This window comes from Carassius auratus, chromosome 7 (genome assembly GCF_003368295.1).
Source record: "Carassius auratus strain Wakin chromosome 7, ASM336829v1, whole genome shotgun sequence".
Lineage (NCBI taxonomy): Eukaryota > Metazoa > Chordata > Actinopteri > Cypriniformes > Cyprinidae > Carassius > Carassius auratus.
Genome location: NC_039249.1, coordinates 4513096 through 4524957, shown reverse-complemented (window position 1 = coordinate 4524957; position 11862 = coordinate 4513096). Strand labels below are relative to the sequence as shown.

Genomic DNA, 11862 nt, shown 5'->3' with positions numbered 1-11862 from the left:
ATGCAAGCTTGTAATGAAGTATAAAAAATACACCCTTGCAATATTTATATTGTAAGCATTTTGTATCTCCGTGCATTATTCGTTTTTCTATTTTTCGTTACTTATCTAACAAAACTTGTGTTTTGAAGTAAGCTGCGCATGTGTATCCAGCAGATGGCGCAAGCAAATCATACACCGCGTGACGCGCTCAACTGGACGCGTCTTGACGTCGCATCTCATTACGTATATCTGTGACGTATTTCCTGAGGAGCAGTGCGTAGCCCACCTCTCCAGTCCAGTCCCTGGATAGAGGTGTATTCTTTTTAATAATTTGTTTGTTTACTAGATTTTGCCGTTTTGAAACGTTCTAGCATGCGTCCGTAACTATGTTGGCGTATCGGTCCAAAGGTGGCTCAGAAGAACCGGGTCTCAGTGATGCCTTAGCGTCGCGTTACGTGCGACAGAGCAAGCAAACCTATCGCAAAGTTTCCCTGTTGTACAGTAGATGAGTGCGCGTGGACTTTAGGACAGTCCAGTACGTCAGGACGCTCGAGTCTGTCCTCTTGACAACACTACTTCGTCGGTGTCTCGAGTTTAGCTTTGTTTTTGGGTCATCAAACACGGGGGACTTTTCGTAGCGTCTGTGGACAGGTTTAGTGGATTTACGCTGTGTCCAAGGAAACGGAAGATTAGAAGCTGATGCTTTTGAGGTGAGAAATTAATTTAGTAACGTTACTAAAGAAGTACTGTGAGGATTGTTGTGTCTTGTACTGAAATGGCATACGAGTACGTTAGCTCCACACTAATAGTAACGTTAAGTTAGTCTAAAAACTTATGTGTACCACGTAATAATGTTTTATGACTACTTCTTTGAATAATTATCTTTCTCTTATGACATTATCTTAACCTATAGACTATATTTATTTTTTACAGCTGTTAAGTTACAGCACAGTAAATGCAGAAAAAAACGTATGCTGTGTTTATGTTCCGCTAAAGGTAACATTAACGTTATTTGGAAACTTGAAACGTAATTTAATTCCAGTGAATAGCAGTAGGTGTCATATTTTGTTATTATTTTTTTATAAACACATTTTCAAAGCAAAATAATTATCATAGTAAAGGACACCCCCAACACCCTCTTTTTTGTTGCGTTTCTAAATAGTAGATATTGAACACTTTTATGTAAACATTCTGGTTGTTACGTTTACCCTGCTAGTGTGAACAAATTTGCACACATACAATTAGAAAAAAAATATATAACGTTATATGTATATGTGTTTGTGTGTGTATTTTTAATCATTTATTTGTCTAGCTCCATTATTTAATGGTATTGTGTGTCATCGTTTTAAACACTTGTTTAAAAAATAACTTAGATGTTATCACAAAAAATGCCTCAGACAGGTTAGTTCTGTGAGAAGCAGTTTGTTTTCAGATGCCACTTGGGTTAATGTTGTTTTTTTTTTATTATTATTTAAGTGTGGGTGCTCTGTGTTATCAGTGTATGCTCTCAGTTTTTTTTTATTTTGTTGTTAAGTACATTCAACATTAAATATTTTATACATTTATTAAAAGTATTGTTATTAACTTAATGAAGTTCATGGAACCCCATGTCAAAGTTAATGTTGTTGTTTTTTTTGTTTGTTTTTTTGGTGTTTTTCTTACCCTCGATGTAGTTAAATTTATCACGTTTTCATTCTTTTTCCTCATGAGACTAATGTTTCAGCTATTACCAATCCAAGTGTAATGCTTGCCAGGAAACAAAGTTAGTCTCCTCTTTGGAACAAGCATTCACTTGTGTTTTGAAATCAAGAATGGATTGCATGTATAAAGCAGACTAATACAATTTAGTTCCGTTCAACATAAGTGGATAATGCAGACTTGTATGAATCTAAAAGTCCCACATTTTGCATCCTGCCTTGAGTTTTTTTCCAAGTGGTCGACAATTACCGTCAAACATCTCTGTGCCGGTTTCCTCTCCCTGTTAAGTGTTAACCATGTTGTGATGTCATGAGTGGGTGTACTTTGAAATCGGGGCTGGCACAGCTTTAAATTGCTGTCAGTAAAGTTACGCACTTCTTTCTTGGTGCTTAGCCTACTTAATCTGGGTTAGACACTCCTTCAGTTTTCAAGTGAGTATTATGTTTTTTTTTTGTGTTATCTTGACCTGATAAAAACATTGTGTAGGGTTTTAAGTGACATGTAGTCTATTACTAAATTAATATAAATTGCTGTGCATGTGTTAACTTGCATGCAAACCGTTTTAGTTTCATGTTTTTCTGTGAATGTTTTTTCTTAAACATTTACATATTTTATTATTATTGTTATAGTTATTCTTTTGATTTGTTTTTGACAGTGTAGTTTTAGTGCTCGTGAAATACTTTGTGAAAATGATGGTCTTGGAATATGAAGTCTAATTTTGTTTATGCATGTGTAGTACTTTGATCTTACTAGGTACAGTGGCTCCGTTGTCAAAGCTGTCTAGTAATATTTCCATGTTCTCATAAACCGTCTACTGATTTGTGGTGATCAAAACTGCTGTAAACGGTTTACTTTACAGTAAAGCTGAATTAATGTACTTAACGTAATACAATTATAGGCTTTCTGTAGCTGGAATTCTGTCTTTTGTTTTGTTTTTATTGTTGTGCTTTCAAATCTGAAACTTTAAATGCTGGGCAATTTCCTTATATATGTATTATTTCAATAAAAACATGAAGAATTAGGTTTAAACTTGACTTTTAGGTCCATACATGTATGTACATACTGGTTTATGCAGTATATTAAAAGTTTAAAAATGCTGAAGTATCTATCTATGTTTCAGAATTTTTCTGAATTGTACATTTTCTTTCCTGATGGTAGATTTCTGGTATAACAGGTAGTGCCTCTGATTGTGGGTTTTAAAGAAGTCCAGTTTAACACATCTGACAGCATTCTTTTGACATTGTTATGGTGAAAAGGACATTGAGAATCAAAGGGCATGTAAAAAAAGGACATGTCATTTAAACCAGCACAACATTTGTCATGAAGAATTAGAATAATATCTCTGTCCTGAAAGGAAATGCCAGCAGATTTATTTTTGGCCTTTATGTGAAACGCTCAAATGTGAGCAGGAGATGGGTTGTTTTATCAGATCGTGAGACATAATTTCTATTGCCTTTCTTGTTTACACACACACACACACACTCACAAAGCAGTCATTTTGTCCAATGAGACTGTGTAACAAGCGTTTATGTGATTATGAAAGAGGCCATTAAGGGTGTGGACAGGTCAGCCAGACTCAGCATGCATCGCTCCACCTATAGTATGTGCACTGAATCATTAGATAGCCCAGTTCTGCTGAGGTGATCCAGACCTGTTCAGGACAAGCCAATTGCAAGCCAATTCATCTCAACAGTGTATGAAAGTGGTTTCCTAGGGAAAAAAAAGTATATTTTTGTCTACCTTCTGATAAAAGAATGGCCGAAGCAGAGGTTAAATTGAATGCGCTGCTTTATTCCATGATCACTGTCTTAAGTTTACGGCAAGTTGAGCCTCAAGTCAACATCAGTCTTGCATCAGCATTTGCTTAGTCATAAGAGAGGAGAAGCAATGGGATGGTTTTGCAAAGAAATGACAATGTGTCATAACTTAACATGGAAGTTGATGAATTTTTCCCTAGAAGAAGTCAGTCGTCCTCCCCGTCTTCAGTTTGATGATGACATGGCACATTACCTATTGAAGTCAAAAGCATCTGTTTTTTTTTTTTTTTTTCCCGGATATTAGACCTTGTGAAATTCACTTTGGCTCTGCATGAATTTTAGTACTGTAGATGGTTGTACAGTTACAGTATTAATGTCTCAGGTTTCATCTGAAGAAGCGTGTTTTTGATATCAGTTAAATCGATAGCAGTTGCAGAATATTTGTTGCATTTGTTCTCAGCTATAGGAAATATCAGGCGGCAAATCATGTGAGTGTGTCATGATGTTGCACAGTTGCATAAATTTGCTGTCGCTCAAGTCATGTCAAATTGTCAACTCCGTTTAAAAACAAATGCCTCGTGATCCCTGCAAATCTTTGTCAAGGTGAACACCCTTTATTATTCACAGCTCATGCATTCTGGATTTTTTAAATAATTTTTCTGGTAAATATTCTTAGTACTATTATTACATAAGCTTACATTTCTGTCATGGTTTCTTTAAGTTAAATCGAACTTTGATGGGTTGCTGTAAAGACCCTTTTAGCTTTCTGTTTGTATATATATGAACAAATTTGCTCTAAAGAAATGGTAAATGTTGATGAAGTGACTAACAGCAGTTTTAGAGATTATGTCTGTTAGGGGTAGGCGATTTGGAAAAACTATCATATCACATAGAAATATCACAATTCACGATTTTATCACAATTCTTTGTCATGTTGGTTTGGTTTTACTATTTTGCAAGTTGTCTGAGCATTACAGCCAAACTAATTTCCCTTTTTTAAAAAAAGAATGGTGGATATCTAGGCCAAAGAGGGTGAAGATAAAAAAATCTTTGTTCTTATTTTTAAATAACAAAGATAAAAAAAGACAAAGATACACATTACAACTACACATAATATACAAATAAAACAAACAGTGCTTTATTTTCAGGTGTAATAGGTGAATTTAGCAGGAACATTCAAGAAATTGGATGAACAAATATATAAATTAAATTCTATATGAACTGATTCTTAAAGCAATAGTATTAACATTTCTTCAGTCAAGAACAGTGGTAAGTGGTTTTTCTTTTTGTGTTTTTTTTTGTTTTATTAACATTAAATAGTTCACCCAAAAATAAAAATCCTATCTGCTCTCTGACAATTCTGTCATATTGTTTTGTTTTTATACCACCATTTACTCTCTCGAAAGTGGTTTTAAACATGAATGAGTTTCTTTCTTCTTCTGAACATAAATGCTTTTTTGAGGAATGGTCTTCCAGAGTATTTTTTGCTACTGTCAAATTCAATGTGGACCGCACTCACTGATTCCAGAAACACCACTCCACCTTAACTCTGTGGGTTTGAAATGTTATGTTCATAACTCAGCCTATATTAAAATAAAATAAAATAAAAGGAGAGTTTCAAAGTGGCTTAGGCTATTGTGTGCAAACTTTTTTTCCCTACCACATGCTAAACTAATAACATGGTTGTCAGCATTAAAAGATATAAGATGCAGCTTTCTGCAGTGCAAATTTTGTTTGCGCATATTAATCAATTGACACGATGGTGTCGATGTTTAAATCATTTAAAATGAGAATGTAAGTGTGCTCACCCCATTTTTGTTTGTAAGAAAAAGTTAGATTAGATTTCATATCGCAGAAATATAAAATATCACAATGTCATTTTTTCCTACTGTAAATGCATGTGGTGTTGTACAGTATATGACGGAGGCACCAGAACTGTAGCTGATAGAATGTGCGCTGTAGCACTATACTACAGTATTTAGTCAAAAGCAGATCGTGGAGACCTTTTTATCGTTCACGATCAAAAATCTTCATATCGCACACCACAATGTCTGTGTTCATGTAATCGTATATTGAGGCGGCATAGGCTGAAAACACTGAGAGACACACTAACCTAACGTGTAACGTTGTAATAAAAAGAAACTCATCTGTTTTTGTCTAGTTATGAAGATGCATATATAGTTAAATTTCAGCAAACAAATATTTTTACACCTACATTAGAGTGAGCTGGGCCAAATGCAAAAAACCTGTTAAACTTTCAATGTTATGGATACATTATTTGAAGATGCATGTGTCAAATAATGATACAAATAGTTATTTTAAAGTATATACTGTACCTCCTGTAAATGATGTAAGTTTACAGTAACATTACATACCATTACATACAGTACATTTAAAATAAGATGTGAATATTTTCTCGAAATAAAACTTCCAGAAACTAATTTGCAACGCTTTATTAGTTAATTTTTTTTCTTACCAAGTTCTTAACAATTCCAGCCACAATCAATAACAACATTGTATATATAATTACAGATCATTAAGCATATAAATTGTAAGTTTGTTGTTTTGCACAAATGCACAAAGATTATTTCATACGCGACAAAGTCGTGAGATGCATAAAGGCCCGTTCACACCAAGGACGATAACTATAAAGATAACGATAAGATATAATTTAAAAAATCGGTCTCAATATTTAAGAATAGCGGACTCCACACCGCAACTATAACAATAAAGGCACGGAGAAACGATATCTTTGGACTCACTTTCAGAATGATTTTTTTCAGCTGATAAACACGAAAAATATTGACAGCTTGCTTTCACGAGCTTGAGAATTTAAAGCGACAGACATGGTTGCGCTTAGAGTAAAAAGACGATATTGTTCACTGGTGTGGACAATAAAATCATTATCTTTATAGTTATCTTCAGATGTGTAACACAAACCATAATGCATAAAAAAAAAACAGTAAAAAAAAACAGTACTTTATCAAACCTTTCCTGTCAAGAAATGTGTGTTGCAAACGCGACCATTATTGACTATTGTCTCTGTCCACTCCGCTCGTTTTATCGTATTTAATCACAGCTGTCATCTGGTTTTTGTCTGGCGGTGGCAGCAGGTAAAATTGGAGCCTCTACTACGTAGAATCTGGCACCAAACATAACAAAAAAAAATATTTTAAGATCCTTATGTAGCTGAATATGCACTGGTTTGAATTGGCCGCCTCCAGTTTCCCCTTTGTTTTGCCTCCAGCTAGCGCCGAGATGTAATTGTGACATCGGCCCTTTTACATTCTTGTAAGAGAGCAAATTATGTGTTTTACTTACCCGAGTTATACTCACCTGAGTAACGTCACATTTGAGATATGAGCACATGTTTTTACATTTTTTTTATTTAAGTGTTTGTTTATTTATTTGTAAAATATATACATTTATTCTTGTTTGGAAATATTGTTGTCGCAGTTGTTTTATGGATTTGAATGCTATTGTCTTATTAAAGACAACACAGAGGACTGCCTGATTAACAGCAAACTCTTGTCTCTCTCACTTTTTTATTGAAAACAATCTTCTCATCTGTTGAGTGGTCCTCCAGGCTGGGATCTACAACGAGTCATATTTAAATAGTATTTTTTTAATTTTCAACCAGTTAGTCAATTCAGTGGTATTAAAACTCATCTGTGATTCATATCCTCATTTGTACCAGCAACTCAGATGACTCATTGTTCAATCTTCCATCTACTTCCCTCCCCAGGTGATCTCTCTTCCTTGGCTCTGTCTCTACATGTGCCCAGGGAAGCACGGATATAGCAGAAGGCCACTGTGCTGACCGACTTGGTGACATCAGGAACTCCTGCTTTGGTTCCCTCCATTGTGTCTGATGGATCTCAGGCTTGCCTCATTGACGCTCGGAACACTACTTATTCTCGTGACCTCTGGTCCACAGCCATCCATTGGACAGAAGGTTTACACCAACACATGGGCCGTCCATATCACAGGGGGAGAGCAGGAAGCCAACCGGATTGCTGGAAAGCATGGCTTTGTAAACCACGGGAAGGTGAGTTTCTGTTCAGACAAGTGATTCTTGGATGTTTGGAAAGCTTGCTTGGGTTGCACTAGGGGTGCTCTGATTGATCGGCTACCGATCACAATCGGTATCGATTAGTAAAAAGAATTACAATGCTGAAAAAGCATTTTCAGTGACAACGTTTTGGATTTGAAATAAAAATAATGGATAAATGTTGTGTTGTGGTACACAACAGCCACGGAACAGTAGCAGACTCTAAGAGGGGAATTCCCCCCGTTTCCAAAAATTCAGGCCCTGAATAAATGTCTAAAAATCTGATTGGAGTATCTATATAGTTCTAAATGATTAAAAGAAGGCTGTAAAAAGATCGCAATCGGTGATAGGTATCGGAAGATACTGCTTTCTGTGATCGGTGATCGGAGATCGGCTTTTACAAATCCTGATTGGAGCACCCCGAAGTTGCACTTTCTTTAACATACATGCATGTTTTATTCAAAATGAAAGTTGCTGGCTGCATGAGATGCTTTTTGTCAGCGTAGACAGTTCTAGGAAGAAGAGTGGGTAAAGGCTCACCTCAAAATCAAAAGTAAAAGAAAAATTCATAAAGGAAATAGTTTTTGTGTCCTTAAGGTTTTTTTGTGCGGGGATATTAATTTCTTTTTTTATTTTATAGAACAGATACAAACACAATGAATACTTTATGCATGTGCAATTTTAATATAAGTTATGGCCAAGCACCGGACTCACATTGTGACCCAAAATTACTTTTTGTTTTAATATTGGAAAAAGGGATTTTCTTTTTTTTTCACATAAAAGGAATTTATAAATAAACTAAATGATGATAATATCACTATAAATTTTCATGTTCTGGAAACAGCCTTCATAAAAAAACTTAATTATTTTATTAAATGAATTGACTGTTATTATTATTTATGAAACATGATGTTGTTTTTTTTCATTTTGGGAACAAATATGATCCAGACATTTTTTTAGTCATGAGATCTACCCACCTTAGGCTTAACTCAGGGTTATTATTAGTCATGATTTAGTGTGCCAAGTACAGTTTATGTTTACACAGCTTATTCTTCGGGTAGATTTATGAAGCTGTTGTCAGTTAAACAGATTAATTTCTTTGACAGTTTTGACAGATTAATTTGTCATTAAGATTAACTCTCAATAGAAAATAGATCTGCCTTTAATTAAAATAAGATTCTGCGTTGTTGGGTTGCTTCTGTTAGCTGTTGTATTAACATGAACATTTGTTAGCAGTACTCTTAGTAAATATGGTTCTCAGTCCCAAACACATCCACATGACTTTGAACTGAACTTTTAAAGCAAAGATCTCAAAATGTGCCACTGCACAATGAGATTCTAATTATTAAAGATGCAGATTTGTCCTTTTCTTCCCCTCATTTTCCCATCCTCAGGAAATTCATGCATTTTGAACATTTCCTGCATGTAACGTCTGAATGTTCTGGCTCTCTCTGATGGAATGCATAAAACATCTTCCTCGTTCTCCGGTTGTCATTTGATATTCTCAGCTTGTAACAGGCCCTTGACTCCAAGTTTGAGCAAAATGAGCTGCGATCTCGCTTCCTGACCAATGTATGCTTTTTTTTTAACAGCCTGTAGGTTTTATTCCTACAGGCTGTTTCACAACTTCTTACTTTTGAACACTAATCAGTTTTTTCAATCCCCATATGTAATTGAAAGCACATTATATAAGTCGATATCCAATTCATTGGGTTAGATGATTCATTTTGATTTATATTACAGCCTGTCCTTCCAGTAATGGGTTCACTTTAAAAGACAAACAGTGCAGTGTCCAGATGGTACTGTAAAGCCAGGTGATGAATGGATCCCTGCACGCTTTGTAGGGAGCACTGAATATTCTGCGGTTAGTAATTGCTGAAAATGAATGCCTCGGGGTTTATGCTGGCATACAATCCTGTATCTCTCGAGAGATGAACTAATAACGCTGCCATTTTTAGCGTTTGGAGGCAGTGCGTGTGCACGATTTTTAAAATGCAGCTTCTGTGCTCAGGTTCTTGGCTTATTTTTGACGACTCGTGTCACTGACTGATGGTTTCACAGCTGACCAAAGTTCATTATGACAGATATGTTTCTGCTTTTATCATTGGTAAAACTGCCATTGGTTTTGTAGAAGCAGCCAAAAGACAAGTGGTGCATCAAAGGATTTATAATTGTTTTTTAAAAAGCTTAGCGTGTCCATAAATGTGTTAAAAGTCCCTTGTGCTTGAACATCATAGAACTTCTATTTTGAAGTCTATTTCTGATGGGGTTGAGTAATAGCCCACGTAATTTCCTGGCAATTTACCAGAACCCTTTAATCCATGTTTAAGATCTAAACATTTAAATTTCATTTGCATTGTAATTCTATTTTGCAATTTGATCCCGTGAGCTTTTAAAACTGTTGCTCACCGTCATATGTAGGGGAAGAAACTTGAAGCCACAAGATGCATTTGAGCTTGAAACCGAGAATGTTTTGTTGGACTGTCGGGCTGCTACAGATCACTGTAAATCACCTGTGATCTTTTGTAATAAGATTGAAGCGTGTTCTTTTTCACTGCATCTCTGCCGTAACAGAAATCACACCTGGCCGAGCCCCAAACCCACATTGTGTAATGAGACATGCTGACAGCACTGCTGGCCGAGTCTGAAAAGCATATGGTTGGGTTACACAAGTGCTGGGGGGCTTAACGTTTTTAACATGTCTCATTTGTGTTCCAAGTGGAGGATTTCTTTTGCAGACTGAGAAAAGCTTCAGATTTTACTAACAGTGCCTCTTTTTCATGTGCAGTAATAGATGTTGTTTTTTAGTTTTTCTTTTACTCTCCTGTTTTTTTTTAGGTGATGTAATGAGAGGCATGAATAAGTCGTTTGTGTGCTCTCGAGCATTGGCAATATTTAAGTCATAGGTGAACTTGGAAAGCAAGTTCAAAAGTTGTCAATTTAATCTTAAGTAGTGGTCGACCGATATTGTTTTTGGTTTTGACAGTGGATGCCGATACGATAAATGAAAATCCAAAAGACTTGCATCGAAGGAAGTCTTCGCCAGCTAGAGACCAGAATTTCATAGTCCATCATATTTCAAAAGGCAATGGATTTTCATTAAACTACACACCAATTTAATTAAATTATATTGATGACTTGATGTGTGTTAAACTAAGCTTCACTGTTAATTAAGTAATCTTATTAAGAATATTTAATGTTGTTTTGTTTAGGCTGAGGGAATGGACTGAATTAATTCATGAGGTGACTTGGTTATGTTATATAGGTTGTTGCATTTATTAGATTTATAAAGAGAGGCTGCGAGTACGCTGAAGTCTGCAAAGAAAATATGGGTTATAGAGGTGGATGCCTTCAAGTCCTGGACACCATCCAGATTCTTCATCTCATTATTTTCCTGCTTGCTTGGTCAGGATTGAGTTTGTTACCTCCCTCTGGGTTTGAAGTTTAGGCAGCCGTTGTGACTCGATGGTTTCACAGTGAAGTCTTTAGGATTGTTTAACATTGCATGAGATAGATCCATCTGTTCCATCGCAGTTATCTTTGCTTTCATTCCCTTATGATCATAATTCACAGACGCTCCAGGGCCATGTCGTCATGGTGGAACATTTGTTTGTTGTTTTTTACAATTAATGCAGTATATTGTACATGGCAACTATCCCACACAGAACAATTAGGCTATGAGTCCCACCCAAAATCACTTCGAGTTGTCTGTGAGAAAGTTCTTGTTACGTTTCTTTGATTATTATTTTGATGGAAAACAAGAACTTGGATTACCAGAAATGAATTTGTTTGAAGCATTTCACAGCTGTGAAACCAGACGGTAACTTGCAGGTGTTTTGCGCTGAAGTTGAGGGAAAGCAAGATCCTGGGCTGCAGCTGAAGTTTTATGGCACGTAATTGTGCCAGGACTACACAGCAGTATATTTGCTCCAAGGCACAAGTTGAATTATAGGTGCTTGCGTGATATCATGATAATGAGCCACCGTAGTTGACTGACACGAGGTGTAAATTAGTTACTTTATTTAAAAGTTAAGAAATGCAGTTTAAAAATATTAGGAACAGGTTTAAGAAGATGATGTCTGATTGAAGAAAGCATGTATGAAGTGAAATGCAAGAAATGTTTTCATTTGCAGTTGCATTTAGTGCTTGTCTACAAATCCTATTGTACATCCTGCTATGCGTATAAATTAAAGTTCAAAGCCACATTCACTAATTCATGCGGTCCTGCTGTTTGCTTTTTTCTCCATGTTGTTCTTTTTTCCATAACTAAGAGACTCATTTGGCAGTTACAGAGGCTGTGTTGCTTTTCTACAAGAGGACAGTTGATATTTCTAATGTTTTATTCACAGAAGAGCTTCTAGGATTTCATTCAAGCAT

General features: G+C 35.8%; 1 protein-coding gene across 2 annotated transcripts in view; it reads left to right on the top strand.

Moving 5' to 3' along the window:
* The first annotated feature begins 237 nt into the window (after window positions 1-237).
* The window catches only part of LOC113105574 (furin-1-like), an 86467-nt gene continuing 74842 nt past the window's right edge, over window positions 238-11862 (top strand). Inside the window, exons 1-2 of one of the 2 annotated variants that reach the window (XM_026266718.1) lie at window positions 238-689; window positions 7180-7482. In XM_026266718.1, the coding sequence (XP_026122503.1) occupies window positions 7306-7482 (177 nt within the window). In that variant the 5' untranslated portion in view covers window positions 238-689; window positions 7180-7305. Of the gene's footprint in view, window positions 690-1990; window positions 2109-7179; window positions 7483-11862 lie in introns of those variants that run through there. The other variant, XM_026266717.1, reaches the window with a different exon arrangement.